This window comes from Apium graveolens, chromosome 3 (genome assembly GCF_009905375.1).
Source record: "Apium graveolens cultivar Ventura chromosome 3, ASM990537v1, whole genome shotgun sequence".
Taxonomy (NCBI): Eukaryota; Viridiplantae; Streptophyta; class Magnoliopsida; order Apiales; family Apiaceae; genus Apium; species Apium graveolens.
Genome location: NC_133649.1, coordinates 17,644,007 through 17,664,209, shown reverse-complemented (window position 1 = coordinate 17,664,209; position 20,203 = coordinate 17,644,007). Strand labels below are relative to the sequence as shown.

At 35.9% G+C, this 20,203-nt stretch overlaps 3 protein-coding genes and 1 long non-coding RNA gene across 4 annotated transcripts; 3 read left to right on the top strand and 1 right to left on the bottom strand.

Moving 5' to 3' along the window:
• Positions 1–55: 55 nt before the first annotated feature.
• Positions 56–976, top strand: LOC141710611 (uncharacterized). The gene is made up of 2 exons (XR_012570974.1): positions 56–431; positions 660–976. It is a non-coding gene; the product is annotated as an uncharacterized LOC141710611 (long non-coding RNA).
• A 1,156-nt stretch (positions 977–2,132) lies between these two features.
• Positions 2,133–3,139, top strand: LOC141713941 (protein FAR1-RELATED SEQUENCE 5-like). The gene is made up of 2 exons (XM_074517500.1): positions 2,133–2,651; positions 2,756–3,139. The coding sequence occupies exons 1-2, from the start codon at positions 2,133–2,135 to the stop codon at positions 3,137–3,139; spliced, it is 903 nt and encodes a 300-aa protein (XP_074373601.1).
• Positions 3,140–12,488: 9,349 nt separating this feature from the next.
• Positions 12,489–18,236, top strand: LOC141711856 (heterogeneous nuclear ribonucleoprotein Q). The gene is made up of 9 exons (XM_074514548.1): positions 12,489–12,648; positions 13,609–14,110; positions 14,222–14,338; positions 14,427–14,567; positions 14,665–14,838; positions 16,451–16,658; positions 16,746–16,921; positions 17,283–17,365; positions 17,827–18,236. Exons 2-9 carry the CDS (start codon positions 13,643–13,645, stop codon positions 18,023–18,025), a joined length of 1,566 nt encoding a protein of 521 aa, XP_074370649.1. The 5' UTR covers positions 12,489–12,648; positions 13,609–13,642; the 3' UTR covers positions 18,026–18,236.
• Positions 18,237–18,649: 413 nt separating this feature from the next.
• On the bottom strand, positions 18,650–20,175 carry LOC141711857 (uncharacterized protein At3g28850). The gene has a single exon (XM_074514549.1). The coding sequence runs from the start codon at positions 20,027–20,029 to the stop codon at positions 18,863–18,865; it is 1,167 nt and encodes a 388-aa protein (XP_074370650.1). The 5' UTR covers positions 20,030–20,175; the 3' UTR covers positions 18,650–18,862.
• Between the last annotated feature and the right edge of the window lie 28 nt (positions 20,176–20,203).

Below are 20,203 nucleotides of genomic sequence, written 5' to 3'. Positions count from 1 at the left end.
TGTTGATAAATGTCAAAACCCAGGCACGAGCAAAGTCGTGGAAGCTGGAGATCACATGTAGCCTATGTTTCAGGGGACCCCGGGATTGCAATTTTAGACAAAGGAGCAAATGAACCGGAGAGACAGGTACATCCACAAAACAAAGGATACCTCTGAATCAGTCATTCCTATTTAGTTTCCTTCCACAATTAACCAATAGTTTAGGCAGAAGTATCATCCAGATATATTCAATAATCTTTGTGGCTCTCCTTATACATTTTTGTATCTAAATTCGATCTTAACGTTAGAGGTTAGGCCTTCATCGAAAAAAAGATATGGAACCCGCCAATGATTCGTTTCCGGCTGCAGATGTAGAAAGGGAGTTGAACCCGGGTAATAACACGGAAGTAGAGGTTGATCCCATTTCATCTCAAATCGCAGATAACAAACCGGTACCTAATTTATGTTGTCACACCCTGTATTTTTGAACAATGCTGATAAATGTGATACAAACGTACAGTTAAACCTCGATAAACTGGAAAATTATATTCATTTATCCAGGTTAATCATAGGCTCTATTATGTTAGGATCGAGAAAAAATATCACTTAGTAAGCTTTTGAGGTTATGCATTTGTCGTGTATATGCTTTTCTAGGTTCTATTTTGTTATTGTATGTGCAGGTAAAAGGTGAAGAGAAGAAGGATAAAGGAAAGAATGATCCAATGCAAACTTTCAAAACAACCATGATTGTTTCAGGAGTCCTCATCGTGGTGGCTGGTGTAGCATTGGCCATATCCAAAAAACTGAGAGAGAATAAAGCTTAAATTTTGAGAGAGACGATACAATTTATACTCAATCTCGATCACACAACTTTTACTCTCCCACCCCTACAATCTGTGCCCTGGGGTGAGGCTAGAAAATCAAGGAAACAATGATCTCTGTTATTTTTTGCTTTGTAACGCAACTGTATGACATTAGATTCAAGTTTTATTCTTTTCTTTTTTTGGGTAAATAATTCAAGTTTTACTCTTTGCTTCCTCCTTTAGAGTTTTGTGTATATATATTTATGGGTCTAGTTCTCAGGGAACTCTTAACCAACACATCACTTCCTAGCCGTTGAACCATTAACCAACACATCACCGTTGGATGAACAATCCAACGGCCAGGATTTAATAAAGTTTCGCCCTTCCGCGTTTTTTTTCCGCGGACTGCTACCCTTCCGCGCTTATTTATTGCGGAAACTCTTTCCCTTCCACAGATAATATTAGCGGAACGACTGTACTTGCAGTTTATAACCCTAAAACGATCACACTTTCCTTTTTGTGCAGCATTTGTTAACTTGGAGAGTAAATTTGGGGAAATTCTTGGTTTTGTTCATCCTTACTCACTAATTACATTTGGTAAACTCAAATTCTTGCTTTTTTCTTGTTGTAGTTATGGATAAGATGTCTGTTAGGTTTCAAGGTTGAAAAGGTTTGAAAAAAGGTGATAATGTTGTAAATAGTGAGGTTGTTGATATTAGTGGTAGTTGCTTACGTGATGATAATGTAAATTATGTTAACCGTGTTGATGATTGTGATGAAGATGTTTATGTTAGTGAACATATATTTGAAAATAAAAATTTGCATGAAAATAGTGAGTTTATGCATGAGAGTAGTGAGAGTAAGGATAAGAGTGTTATTGGGGAAGAAGATATTGTACTTCCTTTCTTGAGTCAAAATTTTCCTAATTTGGTAACCGCTGAAAATGTAATTAGGGCCTATGTTTTGAAAAATGGGTTTGCAATTAAAATCCAAATTACACAAAGGCGTGTGGACAAAACAATATATGCTTGTACTTATGTTTGTAATTTAACGGGAGAAAACCGTGATAAAGAACCCGTAGAGGATGAAGAAGTTTTGATAGGAAGTGTCGGTAGTGAGAAGAAGAAAAGGCGTAGAGATAAACCTACTAGAAGTAGATGAAGTTTAGGATCTATGTGATTAATAGGCGAAATACAAGGCATTGGGAAATCACAATCATGATGTTGTGTCGCCTTCTAAGATGAATTTGATTAAAAGGGAGCGACATGTAACCGCCGCCCAAATAATTTAATTAAGAGTTTACATGTTTCGGGTATTGCGCCTAGACAACAAATGAATATACTTGAAAAAATGCACGGAGGAGAGGAGCAAGTAGGGTTTCATGCCCAACACATAAAAAATGTCGTGCGAGATTTTAGAAAAGATAACTTGGGTCTAAATGATGCGCAAGCGGGATTGGATTTGTTACATAGGCTAGAAGAGGAAAGTGGAGGAAATTTTTTTATTCGGACTCTAATTGATGAAGAAGGAAGATTGAAGTGTCTTTTATGGGTTGACCCGCGGTCGTTGTTGGCCTACAAAAATTTTGGTGATGTGGTTGCATTTGATACAACATATCGAACAAATAGGTATGATATGCCGTTTGTGCCGTTCACCGGGGTGAATCATCACTATCAATCGGTTCTCTTTGTATTTGCACTAATGCGTGATGAATTGAAGACTACATTTGAGTGGGTTTTGGGTACTTGGTTAGAGGCCGTTGAAGGAAAAGCACCTTTAGCTTTTATCACCGATCAAGATCAAGCGATGACGGGGGCAATTCAATCTCAATACCGAACACGACACATTTGTTGTGTTCGTGGAACATTAGTAACAAATTTCCAGAGAAGCTCTCAACCTACTATGCAAAGGAGGAATTTAAAGATGACTTCAATAATTGCATATATCACTCGTTGACCGAAGAAATTTTTTAGGATAGGTGGAAAGCATTGATCTTAAAGTACAAGTTGGAGGATAATACATGGTTGCAAGGCTTGTATAATTTGAAGCATAAGTGGATCGATGCTTATACACGTAACATTTTTTCCGCAGATCAAAAAATAACTTCAAGAAGCGAAGGAATGAATGCATTTTTTGATGCTTATGTAGGGTCTTGCACGGGGTTGAAAGAATTTGTTGAGGGTGCACAAAAAGCATTAGAAAGACAATTTATGTGTGAGAAAGAAGGGGATTATAATACACGTCATAAAATTCGTTGCATGCGAATGAAGACCGCCTTGGAGCAACATGCCGCTTCCATTTATACGAAAGAGATGTTCAAAAAAATTCAAGACCAATTGGTTGAGGACGCAAAGTAATTTGTGGAGAAGGATAGAGACCGTTCCTTAGAAGATGTGGAGGATACGTACTACAAATGTTATCGACCATTAATGGTTGAGTCTAAGAGAACCACTTATCTCGTTATCTTCAACAATTTATCATTTCGGGGTTCTTGCATATGTAGAATGTTTTAGCATTCGGGCATGGCGTGTCGTCATATTATTGTCGTGTTGATAAAGAGGTGTGTGGCCGAATTACCGAAACATTTTATGAAACGGAGGTGGACTAGGGATGCCAATAGAGTTGATGGTATGTTGCCATATCACATGCCCGGAGATGATGCCTCATTCCATGATTTGACTCCAACGGAAAGATTTAATCACATGACTTTACTCACTATGGGGTTTAGTCATAGTTGCATGGCGTCGAAGGAATGTTATGAGTATGCAGTGAGAGTTATTAATCGAGAGACCGAAATTATCGAGAAAATGCCCGTGCATGGGGTGGAAGATGTTGGAATTGAATTTGATACCAAAATTACTCAAAAAATGGAGAGAAGTTGCATGAAACTATTCTTGACCCCCTTGTTTCGAAAACCAAAGGACGCAAAAAAGAGCACCGAATTAAAAGTTCCATTGAAGAACTTGCAAAGAAAAAAAAGAAATGCGGACATTACAACATTGAGGGACATGATGCTAGAAAATGTTTAGTGAAATTGGAAGAATTGAGAAAAAGTCAAAGTGGACAATTGTAATTCAAATTTTATATAACAATATCTTATATATTGTTTTGTCGTGCTTTTAGTAGTTCCACCTCATTTTGCTAACATGCATTTGTTCCGCCTCATTTTGTTAACATGCATTTGTTCTTGTTATATGTTGGTGAAATGGCTAATACTTCGGATGACGAGTCGATGTCTCACGTTAGAAACACATTCTCGGACTCGAACTCCGAATTCGAGGATTGTATGTCACCAACATTTAGCGAGTTGGATGTAATCGCTCGTAAATGGAGCGAGGAACTAGCACGGTTTAACAAAGGATATCCCCTAGTGGAGGAACAAGACCCGGAGTTGCACCCTCCAGAAGAAGAGGCATATCGTTCAAGGCTTTGGGCCGAAGCATGCCACTGGTTAACCCTTCCTTGCATGTTTGTAAGAGTTTGGAGCAATGTGCCGCCTTACTTTCTCCTATTTTTGAACTAAGGTAAGGAGTCCCCCGATGGCCCTTGGAGACTGTCCGAATGGGATGGCGGTAAAATTGTGAAATGTGATAGGATCGCGGACATACGTAAGTTGAAGCCTCGTGAGGGTGCCACCCGGGACCAAGTACGAATTGATCACGTCAAGGGTTGGGTGTCCCACTTACGCGGTGACGATACCACCGCATGGGCTTGGAGGCGTGCACCATGGTTCAAATTCACTCTCTACGATGGGTCAAGCACCATTCCTGTCACAATATGGAATGATCACGAGACCCATGTCGAAGTCACTGAAGGTGTGCTCCGCGAAGGATGTGTTGTTGTCCTCTATTGGGTTACATGCATTGTCAGAACCGACGCCCCCCCCCGGGGGCTCAACGCACCGACTATCGGGCGACTTCTCTAACTTTTTAGAGATATTTAGTTAGTTAGGGTAGTTCGTACGATAATTCCCTTTGTTTAAGTATTTTGTTGTATTTCGATGTAATTTTGTCAAACTAGACAAGTTATGCACTTATTTGGATTTGAATTGCGACAATTGTGTAATTTCTAATTTGTCATTAATCCATTACTTGAAAACTTATTATGTCGAAACACAGCTCTTTTAATGTGATATGAAATAGAATGCACATTTATTTTTGTAATATTTATGCTTGTCATGCATGGGAATTTACATGCAAAATTGGCAAAATGACCATATGCTAGTCATTATAGTCAAGTAATTCTTAAATTTTGGAAGTCGTAAGAAACAATGTTCTAATCAACATTTTATTGCATAATGCAGTTCATATAGTTGAAATACATCATTATTTTACAGATTTCACATAAAATAGGGGATAAAAATTTTAGAATTTTTCTGTCCTTTCCGCGGAAAATAATCGCGGAAGGCATTAACCCTTCCGCGCTTATTTTCCGCGGAAAGGACATAAAGTTTTTTGGAAATGTGCCTTATGTAAAGGCACCATCCCACCTTGTAAAGGCACCATCCCAACAGTATATGCACAGTCAAACAACAGCAACCTGTAAATTGTAAAAAAAAAATTTGCCAAATTTAGGCACCCCTCCAAATATGGGCCAAATCACCAAAAAATTACAAAACCTCAAATTTTGAAATTTTTCCAAACCTTTTAAAAATTGCACACAAGTGCATGTGGGCCATTATATATATAAATTAATAAAAAAACAGAAATAAAAAAACTAAAAAGGGTACGGGAAAGGGACACGGTCGATAAACGACCGATACAAACAAAACAAGTGTCAATTGTCATTAAACCAAATAAAGGGTACGCGATGATGTTCGGGTGTAACGAAACAAGTTCAACTACACTACACAAGCATAAGATTAAGTCACAAGTGCAACTAAACTACACAACTAGACGAATGACCTAACTACCACTCTTTCCGGTTACCCTCTCCAACTTTTGCCTCATGCGATATGTTGGTATGGGTTTAGCCATCCCTCTTTGAAGCTCATTCGCAATCCTATAACGAAAGGTATCCACATCCGAGGCATCCCAACGCACTTTAGCGAGGTCATATCCCTGCAAGGTGTAGTCCATATATTTACACATGTACACATCGCAATCTGAGTAGTTCTGAGTAGTTATCTTGTTTAGGCATTGCATCCCAAACATGAACTAAAGGCAATTACATACGCAATCATATATACACAGTGAATAACGAAAATCACATATATATACGAAATTACATACGCAGTTTTTTAATTATATAACGAACCTTAATGCCGTTGAGTTGGGAAATCAAAAATGAAGTGATGGATCGCCTGCAAATCGCTATAAAATCGCCTTCAAATCGCTTGAAACCGCTCTGATTTAGTTTTCTAGGGTTAACACAGGGAATGGGTCGATAGAACCCGTTTTATCTGATTCCCAGGTCTTCCACGTTAAATAACCGCGGAAGGCGATTAAGGGTACGAAGGTAATTACCCGTTTCACGGTTATTTTACGCGGAGTGGATATTGTTTCGCGGTTCTTTTGAGCGAAAAAGCGATTTTTTTTTAAATCCTGGTCGTTGGATCCAACGGCCAGGAAGTGATGTGTTGGTTAAGGGTTCCCTGACACATGATTGTCAGGGAACAGGACCCTATATTTATATACATTAACTCCAACAATTTTTATATTCTTGTCCTACTATAATAATATAGTAACAACATTTTTATTGTCAAAATTGATAGAAGATTACAGTGGAACAACCTTAAAAATAAGATAAGTGGGATGTAATAGTATTTTAAGGCATCACTTTCTAAACCACCATCATTAAAAGGAAATATATTAGGAGGAAATACACATATATTTGAGATTTAATTCTATCAATATAGAATATGCACACAACAATATATTTGGTGTGTAAAACCCACGTCCCAAATTATATTATTAATCAAAATAATTATTAATCAAAACAATTATTAATAGTACATAATCAAAATTAGAATCCTCAAGCCTAACATACTCAAACATCCACTCTCGAGTGATATTTAAGTCCTACATCTTGGGCATTCTCTTACCAATCAAACAATAACACCTCAACGATGTTTCAATCGATACTTGAGCCAACCAATGCTCAAGTATCTCTCAACCGATACTTAAGCAGACTACATCTCTTAAACATACATGAAAACAATAACATGACTATGTATATATAGCCATCACAAACTTAACCAACAAAACATACTTAATCTGATTATAATAATAATTATCTACCCATACAATTATTACCCAATCCCATTATAATAATAATTATCAATACATATAATTATTAACCAATTCAATTATATCTTGTATCATCAAGCTGATATCACATATTGGGTTTAAACCCAACAATCCTCTCATTCAACCAATACAATTTCACAACCAAATTAACGATCGCTAATGCCTCCTGTCGAACAAGAATCCCTTCATCTTGTTCTTCCAACTTTTGAGAATCAGTAAGACTCGTATAGTGATCTTCAATAACTTCAAACTTTCGTTACTCATCATAACGATATATCCATCCATAAAATCACGTGCATCAACCACGAGTGCCTCCTTTCACCATTGAGTCACCCGATCCTTGATTTCACAATCCTTCGGCCTCTTTTGAAGAACATCACGAGCATTATCCAAATTATTCACCTGGTTGATCAACCATCAAACCATTCCATCCATAAAATCACGTGCATCAACCACGAGTGCATCCTTTCACCATTGAGTCACTCGAACCTTGCTTTCACAATCCTTCGACCTCTTTTGAAGAAAATCACAAGCATCATCCAAATTTTTCAACTGGTTGATCAACCATCAAACCATTAAAACTATTACAATGATCATGTCCATCTTCCACCCCGAGTTCAAACGAATTGATCCACGATGCAAGTCAACTGCAGTACCGTACATAACTTTGTCAGCGATGCATTATGCACTCCATCATACCAATTGAACCTCGAACGTTCCTCCAACCCAATTCATCATAAACCTCAAATCTCGGCTCTTGATATCACTTGTTAGGAGAAAACACGCACACACATATTCGAGATTTAATTCTACTAATACAGAGTACGCGCATAACAATATATTTGACGTATAAAACCCACGTCCTAACTTATATTATTAGTCAAAACAATTATCAATAATACACAATCAAAACTATAATACTCAAGTCTAACATACTCAAGCATCCGCTCTCGAGCGATACTTAAGTCCTACATCTTGAGCATTCTCTTACCAATCAAACAATAAAACCTCAACGGTGTTCCAATCGATACTTGAGCCAACCAATGCTCAAGTATCTCTCAACCGATACATAAGCAGACTACATCTCTTAAGCATACATGAAAATAATAACATGACTATGTATATATAGCCATCACAAACTTAGCTAAAAAGACATACCTAATCTGATTATAATAATAATTGTCTACCCATACAATTATTACCCAATCTCATTATGATAATAATTGTCGACAAATACAATTATTACTCAATTCAATTATTTCTTGTATCATCAAGTGCATACCATATATTGGGTTTAAACTCAACAAAATCCATGTTCCCTCTTTGAATAGAAGGAAACACGGGTTTTCTCACAACCCTTTCATCACGATCAAAAGTAAGAAGTCCAACATCTTTGCCCAAAACTAAAACCAAATAACAATTCAACAATATTTTATTCTTGATGAATAGACGGATGCCTCAACCACGAGCATGAAGAAGTAACTATTAAGGAAATAGTCGCTCTAAATTTAAAGATTTTAGAAATATTTCCCTTATATGACCTTATTTTAATTCTAACAGTAACATGCCCGGTCCATACGAAAATCCTTGTCTTCAACAGAGGTATATCACCTCATATTATGTTATTGTTTTTGTTCTAAAGGCAATACTATTATGTGTTGTTTATGACATGAATTATTAATATTTATTTCTATCGATTATTCTCTTTATAATTTATTATGTCTTTACAATTTTCCTTGCGGTCCAACAATCAGAAGACTATGATTTGACCATGGGCCATCCATTTTGTTAGAATTAATATCTCAAGCTACTGTCCGTTATGTGTAAATAACACTGAAGGGTTATTTTGCTATTTAAATACTTAACATAAGTAAAGTATGAATAAAAATCTTAGAGAAATTTTCCCATTGTTATGGAGTATTCATCTTAATTTATTATATTATTATGCAAGACATGCCTGTATAATAATAAAAATAAGTCATATTGACAGTCCTAAGATTAAGTCGTATGATAATCAATATTTGTATTATAAAATTATATTCCTTGGGTTTATAAAAAATGTTTTGTAGATTAGACTGGGGGATTTTTCTGTGAACAGTTTTCAAGCTAAGGAATAAACTCTGGAAGAAGAACAAGTCCTGATCGTGTCTCGAAGAAAATTGTAGAAACTTGGAGTTAAATAATGTTGTTCTAGGAAAAGTATTCTAAGTCAAGATATCGACAAGTCACAGATCAAGGAATATCGAGAAATCCAGTCGAGAAGTCCAAAATGACTTGTAGAGAAGTCCCAAGAGATATCGACAAGTCATTTCTGCATGTAGAGATCTCAGATATCGACAAGTCAAATGATGATGTAGAGAATGGAGATATCGGCAAGTTAATTTCTGCATGTAGAGATCTCAGAGATATCGACAAGTCAAATTTCGTATGTAGAGATCTCGGTGATATCGACAGATCCGATTTTTGATGTAGAGGTCTAGAGATATGTACAAGTCAAATCTTCACGTAGATAACTCAAGATGCCGACAAGTCAAAATTCTAGATCGAGAACTAGAGATGTCGATAAGTTATTTTACATGTCGAGAACTAGAGACCTCAACAAGTCATTTATATATGTCGAGAACTCAAGATATCAATAGGTCATTATACTTATCGATATGTCACTTCTCTACATAACAAAAGAGATATTGAGATAATACAGACAAGCTCAAGATTCAATATTACCAGTCAACAAATAATTCATTCACTGAATTGGAAAGACTACAAAAGTAGCTTGAAGAATACAAGATCAATGGTTAAGATTCACTGGACAAAGGATGGTCACATGCCTGCAAGATTCTGCAGAGATTTGATAACACGAGAAAAGGAAATAGACAAGGTTGGTTTTTTTTATTGGTTTAGTACATTTTAGTGCAAGTTTTGTAAACCCGTGATCCTAGTATATAAAGCATGCACGAGTCCTTAGTTTAGAAGTAACAAACAAATATAGTAAAATCTTGTATTCTCTCAAGATAGTAGTTGAGTTATTATTTTCTAAGAATAGAGATTTGTAGCAAGACAAACTTAATTAACACAATTAAGTAAGTTTTTGATATATTGTGTTTGTGTGATTTCTGTTAAACATAATATCTCTACAATTTTTAACTGATTTATTCAACCATTATCCAAACAGTTTTAATAAACAATTAAAATTCAAGAAACACATTCACCCCCAGCGTTATATTTCTTTGCATTCAATATCTAACAAGTGGTATCAGAGCAAAATCTGAAAGAAAACAGATAAAGATATTGAAAGAATAAGTGCTAAGAAATTAAGCAGTATCACGATACCTGTATTTGACAAGATCAACTACACACTATGGAAAAAGAAAAAATGTTGCTCATAAGAACAACTAACCCTATGTACATTTAAATTCTAAAAAATGGACATTTCATTCATATGAAAAGGGTTTCTGAATCTACAAATTGAGACATGCTCATACCAACATATTTTGCACCTAAAGATCCCTTAACCTACACAAAGCCTGGAAAACAAAGTTTCACTGGATAACAGTTTACAACTCATATTAATTGAGTCTATTGATAATGTAATGTATAACAATATTTTCAACTGTGATTCTGCTAAACATATCATATCTGGGAGAAAATTGAAATACTGTGTGAGAGAAAAGAAGAAGTTAGATCTAATCAAAGAATGATCTTGGTGTCACAATATGAGGAACATACTCGTGCTTACCTACCGTGTAGGGTGATAGTTATGGTGGGAGGGGTAGAGAAATGATATGGGTGAGGAAGATGATAAGATTTAATAGAATGTCTCACATTAAATGTAGTTTAAAATATGTGTGAAAATGATTATATTTCATGTCTCATTCTAATATTGTTTTCATTTGAGTAATTGCCTATATATATTATCAGTTGACTATTGTAACATTTACTTTAATCCATTTTATGTTATTTAAAGTAAAATATTATATTGGTCGGTAATTTGAAAGGATTTATAAAATTTTATCGAATTGAAAAATACTTAATTTTAGAAGAAATAATATACAATATTGTCAAATTATTATAAGAAGAAAAATTAGAATCATAAACGGAAAAACTTGAAAATGATTTGAATGAAAATATTAATACAAATTTTCATCAATTTTTGAGGAAAAGCACGTGAATATCAAATATTAGTCTTTACAATATATAAATATATATATATATATATTATTTTTATGTCGCAACCATGATTCGTGCTCCATTAAGAAAAATTAGATATTAACTGTTTGTTTGTGTTATTGCGACTCCAATACACAGACACACACCCACGTATAATTGCAATTGATTTAATAATTACAAATTTTGAATAGTTATAAATGTATATTATTTGGGTAATCAATCGACTAATCAGATGTAATAATGATTAGACATTTACATAAATAAGATAATTAACTTATGAATAAACGAGACCCACATAATTTACTAGAAAATATAACAAATTATTGTTAAAGATTCAATACTAATTTTGTATTTAGATTCATTGATACACTAGAAAAGACAAATAGTCTTTTATCTTGTGAAAGTGAAAATGATCGACTGAATTTAACATTTTTTTCAACTTGTTTAAAACTAGATGGATTATGCCTGTTTTAGTTGATAAATTATGATTTTTACAATTACCATCATCTTATGATATCAGGACTTTGTTCGGTAGATTAAAAACTAAAAAGACCTTGCCAACTTTAGTTAATGAATTATAAAATAGACAATGATAGAACATTAAACTAGACGTTGAATCTTAAAAACTAATATTTTTCATTAAAATTTAATATATATTAACAGTAGTGTATATTATACTTTGTTGAATATTATAATTATAGGTTTTTATGATTTGTGATAGGCATTATTAATCTTTTTTTTTAATTCGAGGATCATTACACATAAATTATTTGACCAAAACTCAATATTTTGCTTAATTATGCATTTAACATATGTGTTAATTTTTAATTTTATTTTTGTGAACAGACTGACAAAATTCTTTAAATTAATTTAAATATATTTTAAATGTATAATGACTATCCTAATTTTATTATTAAGTAAATACGAATTACACGCTACAAACAGGAAAATACATATTTATATAATGAGCTGTTTAGAAACGTAGCGTATGTTGTTAATGTATTTCACGAAAATCGTATATATTATTAAACACTCGACTTGTATTTGATATATCTAAAGGGATGCATATAATTTTTATTAATAAGAAACAATCAAGAAGGTTATTATGCTAATACTAATTTGTAACACTATATACCCATATTTGTAATAAAAATATTGTATTTTTTACTCGTTTTTAATCCTGCTAGCCATCACATGACTCGTATCGGCTCGTTAAAGAGACCCGGCTCACGAATGACGACTGGCGAGTGCACGAGGGGGGTAAAATGGTAAGTGTGTATAGGTTGTTAAAACAGTTGAAAACCCCGATAATAATAAATCACGAGCTCTCAGAGTCAGAGTCAGAGTGTGTGTCTAATTAAATCTAGGGTTTCTTTCGAACCCTAAAAATAAACGAGGCTCGACGTCGACGAACAACACCTCCTTCCTCGCCATTCTTATCACTCTCTTCGGTAAGCCTCTCTCTTTCCTCTTGTTCAATTTATCTTCCTTCAATTAGATCTATTGTTCAATTGTTTCCTTGTTTAATTTGTTCTGCTTCTTTCATTCGTGCCCTAATTAATTTTACATATCCTTTTTCATGTCTTAATTGTTTATGTTATCATGTCATTTTTGCTCTTGCACTTGGATTCAATTTTATCTAGGTTGCTTACATTCTCCGAACATATACCGGCCCCTCCTTGATTTATAATTTCTTGTTTACGACTTTAAGGTAGTCCCAGATTAGAACTTATAAGTCAGAATTTTTGCTTCATGTATTATTGAATCGCTATCTAGAGGTTTAAATTTCTAAATTCAGATGTTAATATTAAGGCTTCATATTCTCATTATATAATTGCTCATTGCTGTTTAGCTTAAAGCACTTTACTTTTAGATTCTAAAACTATATTTTCCGGGAATTGTGTTGCTTAGTTATTGTTATGTTCATTACCTAGCCTTTCAATTAACATGAATTGAACTTTTGTTGCGTAAAGTTGCACTTGTATTACCATTTCTCATTTGTTATTATTTGCTCTTCTTGTTTCTTGGTTCTTCTTCCCATCTTTTTTTGTGAATGCATTATTCCTGATAATAGTTAGCCTTAAAGTTTGGCCATTATTTTTTGGGCATCGATCGGTATCTGATTTTCGGGAAAATCGTAGCTTCTCTTTTAACCTATTGAGCATTATCATCCTCTTGAGTATCATTCACAGTTCGCTCTTGCCTGTCTCTATTAGTATTTGTACCATGCTTTTAATCATCCTTTATTGATAATTAATCACATTGAAACTCCTTGAAGCCATATCTAATGGCACAAACTCAATTGAAATTCTTACTCTTGAACTCCTTTTGGCCTCTCATTTTGTTTCGGCCTGCCCATTTTTGTATCTTTTTCTCTTCAAATGCTTGTGGCTTCTGTGCTTCTACCACAGTTGCTGTGCAAGCTTATATTTCCAGATATACAAGATGCCGAGGACAAGGGGAAATGCTTCGACAGTTAAATCAAGTGAAGCGGAAAAGTCTGCAGTGGCAGAAAAGCCTGTCCAGCTTGAAGAGCAGGTAGAGACTGATGGAGATAATGATGAGACAATTGAAGAAGAAGTTGAGTATGAAGAGGTAGAAGTGGAAGAAGAAGAAGAGGAGGAAGAGGAGGAAGTTGAAGAAGAAGAAGAAGAAGAGGAGGAGGAGGAGGAAGAAGTAGAGGAAGAGGAAGAAAAGGATGCCAGTGTCTCCAACAAAGCTGGCTCATGCAAAGGCCAAGATAGTGATGATGAGATGATACCTGCTGATGCAGCAGAGGATGAGGAGAAAAAGCATGCTGAATTACTTGCGCTTCCTCCTCATGGTTCAGAAGTATACCTGGGTGGTATTCCTCATGATGCTTCTGAAGACGAGTTAAAGGACTTCTGTGGATCCATAGGGGAAGTTACAGAGGTAATCTTAGATACAGTCTAGATGATTGATATGTAATGTATTTAACAGTGCTCTGTGTTATGTACTATATGACAGACATTTTATTTGTTCACTTTATATGTTGAAAAACAGGTTCGTATAATGAAAGGAAAAGACTCAAGCGAAAATAAGGGCTATGCTTTTGTTACCTTTAGAAGTAAGGATTTGGCTACCAAGGCCATTAAAGACCTCAACAATACTGAATTTAAGGTACATATATTATTTTTCAATTCCTAGTTTTATGCTGCTGTGTGTGCACTTGGAAATGACTCATATCTAGCTTTATTTTTCTTTTCAGGGTAGGAAGGTCAAGTGTTCAACATCTCAAGCGAAGCATAAGTTATTTGTAGGTAATATTCCTAAAAGTTGGGGAGAGGAAGATATAAAGAAGGTTGTGACGAAGGTAGGGCCAGGGGTCCACGGCGTGGAACTGCTTAAGGTTTGTGAATTTTGTTCGTTTCCATATATATGTAGTGCAGCTTATTTACAGAATCCATCTGTCTCAACTTTGTATTTGTGTTCTGCTTAAATTGCAGGACCCCCAAAATTCTAGCCGAAATCGTGGTTTTGTATTCATTGAGTACTATAATCATGCATGCGCAGAGTATTCCAGGCAAAAGATGTCGAATTCAAAATTCAAGCTTGATGACAATGCTCCAACTGTGAGTTGGGCTGACCCGAAAAATGCAGAATCGTCTGCTTCTTCACAGGTGTTTGTTTTTTCTGCAGTCACCCTCAAATGATTACTAATTCTTTGAACCCCGCCTGAATGATTTTCATTTATAGTTTGCACAGTATATAGTTTGCACAGTATATAGTTTGAATTACGAATTTGCGTCAGGTCGGCTTCTGATATATTTTTAAATCTTAATGTCGCTAATGTTACATTTTGGTCACTTGTTTAGTGACAGTGTTGATAGCAACTTCATGATCAATTTTCATTTTAAAAACACTTGTTAGTGGACCAACTTACATGTACGGAAGGTAGTTCTATATATGTGTATATATATAGTACAATTACCTCCTTATAAGTCATGTAGAATTTTATCAGAACATAGCAAATAATTATAGTAAATTTTTGTTTATATCTACTTTGGTGATTAGCTGATAGCTGTTCGAGTGTGAAAGGAACAAGCTTGTATACCAGTTGACCAGTTGATAAGACAATAACCACTAACTTGTGTAGAAATATGTCAGTTTGCTGTCATTGTTATCACGGAAATGACTAGTCAACACGAGGGTACTCGGGCGCTGAGAGCCTCGAAGCCCGACTTGTCGACGACTAGTTGTTGTAAAGGTAATCGGGTCGACGCTCGATTTGGGGCGATTTTGGTGTGCAATGACTCGATCAAACCCCCGACAACACATAAGAAAGATATGAAAATGAAAATGATATTAAGATGGATAGCTTTGCTTGATATTCATCATACCTATGTCTTTATTTGCTTGCATGTGTTTGATATTTGGAATATGCATGTTATTATGTAGTAACTATGCTTATTTGAGCTTACTATTCTATTTCTTTTGATTTAAATAATGGGATTGGCGTGTTTGGTTATATAATATATATTAAATCTAGTAAGTATATGTACAATCAACGCTTTGTCGACTAGTCGAGCGACTTGTCAACTAGTCTTCTCGAAGGTCATTGTTATCACGGAAATGTCTAGTCAACACGAGGGTACTCGGGCGCTGAGAGCCTCGAAGCCCGACTTGTCGACGACTAGTTGTTGTAAAGGTAATCGGGTCGACGCTCGATTTGGGGCGATTTTGGTGTGCAATGACTCGATCAAACCCCCGACAACACATAAGAAAGATATGAAAATGAAAATGATATTAAGATGGATAGCTTTGCTTGATATTCATCATACCTATGTCTTTATTTGCTTGCATGTGTTTGATATTTGGAATATGCATGTTATTATGTAGTAACTATGCTTATTTGAGCTTACTATTCTATTTCTTTTGATTTAAATAATGGGATTGGCGTGTTTGGTTATATAATATATATTAAATCTAGTAAGTATATGTACAATCAACGCTTTGTCGACTAGTCGAGCGACTTGTCAACTAGTCTTCTCGAAGGTACTCGGGTGTTGAGGCTCGACTTGGCCCGTGATAACCATGGCTCACAGAATTTGTGGTAGTTATAACTTACAAGTTATCAAAATTAAGCTCCCATGTTTTAATTGTGGTGGCCTAATGTTGTATATTATATGGAATTGAACACCAGAGTCTGTTTTTGTAGTTTTCCAAACATAACAAATGCCACTTGTTGGCTTTTAGAAATATGGTTGTAATTTGTTTTGGCTGGTACTGCAGGTTAAAGCAGTGTACGTGAAGAATTTACCCAAAAACATCACCCAGGATCAGTTAAAAGATATCTTTGAGCACCATGGGAAGATTACAAAAGTAGTTCTCCCCCCTGCAAAGGCTGGACAAGAAAAGAGCAGATTTGGTTTTGTTCACTTTGCAGACAGGTCAAGTGCCCTGAAGGCTTTAAAGAACACCGAGAAGTATGAGTTAGAAGGTATGTCATGGTTCTTGTTACTTGCAATTGGGATTGTAATACTTGAAAATGAATAAGCAATGATGACTATGGAATTTATTTTTCTAGGCCAAGTGTTGGAGTGCTCTCTTGCCAAGCCTCAAGCAGATCAGAGGTCATCCGGATTTTCAAGTTCTTCAAAAGCAGCCTTGCTTCCTAGTTACCAGCCTCCTGTTGGTTATGGGTTAGTTGGGGGTGCCTATGGTGCTCTTAGTGCTGGATATGGCGGTGCAGGATTTGGGCAGGTAGAGTTTTTTCTCTTGACATACTTTGTATCTTCTCAATATATATTTTTTTCAATATTAATTTTGTTGTGTAGTGATTATTTGAGGATTTACTGTATAATAAATTTGATGTTGCAAAAAGTGCTTGCTATTAGACGTCTACATTATAATTTAACAGTTTGTACTTCCAATCTTCCATCATTCATGTGTTTATGAATGGGGCTCTAGGGGTACCATCAAGTGAGAGTACAAGAAGCAATGATTTTTTTGATCAAAAGAAGCAATGACTTTTTACATATCTAAATGACATCTTTATTTCTCTGGTTTACAAAGTTACTGCCTGGATTTTATATGGTGCTGATGTAATGTTGTATCTCTGTAGCCTCTGGTATATGGACGGGGAGCCACACCTGGCATGGCAATGATGCCTATGCTTCTCCCAGATGGAAGAATTGGATATGTTTTGTAAGTGTTTTACTTCCAGACTTCTCAATTATGAAAATTTGTATTGATTCATCATCTTAGTTTTTTAACTGTTGAACTTCGATCTTGAAATTGTTTCTAAATTTCTAGACCACTTGGTCACCAATTTGTTAGGTGGAGAATTGACACTGCTTGGGACAAGTACATTTAGCTTTATATAAATAACCATGAAGACTTGCAACTATTAATGTGTGCTTATAATTGACAACTGATAGAGATTAGACTGCTGACTTTGACAACTGATAGAGATTAGACTGCTGACTTTGACAACTGATGATCGTCTTGACTGATATATCAAAAGTAGCATATTTTGCAAAACAGGGTGTACAAAACTAATGCGTCAACTAATGAATTTCCGGTGGCATTTTTGTTTGCCTAACTTGTGTGCTTTTTTCTGTGTTCAATTAAGCAAACAAAATTAATGAAGTTGGTTACTTTTACAGGCAGCAACCAGGAGCACAACCTTATAGTAGTCCACCACCTCCACAACAACAAAGAGGTGGTCGAAGTGGAGGCGGGGGAAGAAGTGGGAGTGGAAGCTCCAGCAGTGGAAGGAGTGGAGGAAGAAGTGGGAGTGGAAGCTCCAGCGGTGGAAGGCGTGACAGTGGCAGCTATGGTCGAAACCGTTATAATCCGTACTAATAATCTGTATAGCCTTCAAGGATATTTACCTGACAAAATTGTGGAAGGCAACAATTGTTCATCAAATTTAGAATGTTCTGGTATTTAAATTTTCATTGCTTAGCATAATTCTTAATCTTCAGTGTTGTGATCGAAGTTAAGTTATAACTTCTGATTTGGGGATTTGATTTTAGCTAACGAGTTATGTTAAGCAGTTAGCTCCGTTTTATCATCAACTTCTTATACTACATATATATTTGCAATTGCAATATTTAAGAGTGTCGACGGCTAATTGGCTATAGGATTTCACTGCCTGCAGAAAAAAATGGTAAAGGATGTTGCAGCTTCTAAAGTAATATGAGGCAATTATATTCAGTCAATAGTACATTCCTTTGGCCTATACTACAGGATAACTAGTTCATAGATCAAGTCGAGCTTTGTTTGTGCACACGACGTTATAGTGATTAAAAAAATATAGGAGTCTTACACAGCAGTAGATGTATCCTTTCATCCTATCTTAAGCAGTTCACTGAAATAAATACCGAAAAGCACTACAATAGCATTTGACTTGTAACTACTAAAGATGGACCAAAGAAAATTGCCAAAACAAATTATAAAAATAAATCACCAAAGCACAATGGAATCTATCAGCAAATTTTCAATTTCCATAGTTAAGAAACAATACGCATAATTTACACCCAGTTGTTCATTAAGGTCAAACAACAATCAGATCATTCAATCAATGAATCAAAGTAACATCCAAAAGCACTCACAATGGGGGTCTAACTGAGAACTAATAACTACAAGCAGGAACCAAATTGACAGTGAGCGGGGAAATCAGAAAACTCATCTCCCAAATCAACAACAAATGGGGCACTGAATCAACCCATTCTCATTGCACTCATCGCACTTCAGGGTTTTCCTCCCATCTTCATTGAACAGTTTACAACTCCCATTGCACTTGACACACATCACAAACCTCACTCCACTGCACCCTTGGCAACCAACGCCTGCCCTTGGTATCCGATCAAGCAGTAATCCGAGTTTCCCCTCCTCATCCAGCTTTAATATTTCATCAGCTCCACCTACCAGTCTCCCTTTAACAAACACAACCGGAACTTTCACTTGCTTTGTCTCCATTAGTCCTCTCAGTTCCTCTTTAAACCCAGAGTCCATTGACACATCACGCTCAAACATCTGAACATGATGCGACTCGATGATAGACCTGACAATGTTGCAATCCTCAAATGTCTTCCTAATTCCTCGCAGTGTTGTCGTGTAAATGACAACCGCATTTTCACCACCAGGCGGGCAGATTTTATCAAACACTTGAAGAATACTCTCCGAATCCTCTGAATTTTTAGCCTTCCAAGATGAGGCAGATTCAGTCACCATTTTCTTGATCTTTTCCTCTCCTTTACCAGGATCAACATTTTCCGGATCAAACAGTGGACTCAAACTCCTCCTCCTAAACGAAACCCCCCCAAGATCCAACTTGGACATATCACATTTCACCGGAAGCCTAATACTCGGTGAATTCTTCCTCGAACTCTCCAATACATTACTCTGCTTTAACGCCCTTTTAGGACTACAATCCCACCGTGCAATACCATTACCATGCCCCTTATTCTCTTTCCCAACGGACCTCTTACCACTCTTCGGTGAACCAATCTGATTCAAGAACTTCAAAGGACTTTTGACATCCAAATCAGCAAACCCGCGAAGAAAAGCCCTGGGTTTAGGACTACTTTTCTTGGGTTGAATAGCAATGGGAGCCCCTTCTTCAAGCCCTTCCATCAACTCCCAAGCATTAATAATCTCGGGCTCTTGTCGCGACAAAGACTTCCTAGGTTGAACCACAGTCACACATTGCTGTTGAGGCAAGGGATCTTTGTCAAGATTGAGAGCACCATAAGTGGATGAAGTGAGAGAAACAACATGGTTAGGACAATTTGGGGCATTTTCAAAGTGAATAATATCTCGTTTGAGATCTTTCTTAAACATTTTTGAAGATGCACAACCCATTGGAACTACTCCAGTTTCAAATTTGTGTTGGGTTTTGCAAATTAAACAACACTAGAAGTGGAGTTACTTATTATTACAAGAAAGTGGAGGTTTATTTTCTTACGGATGATTATACTAACCGTTACTCTTGTCTTGCCAAAGGGCCCCAACGGTCACATAATTCAAATGGGGTCT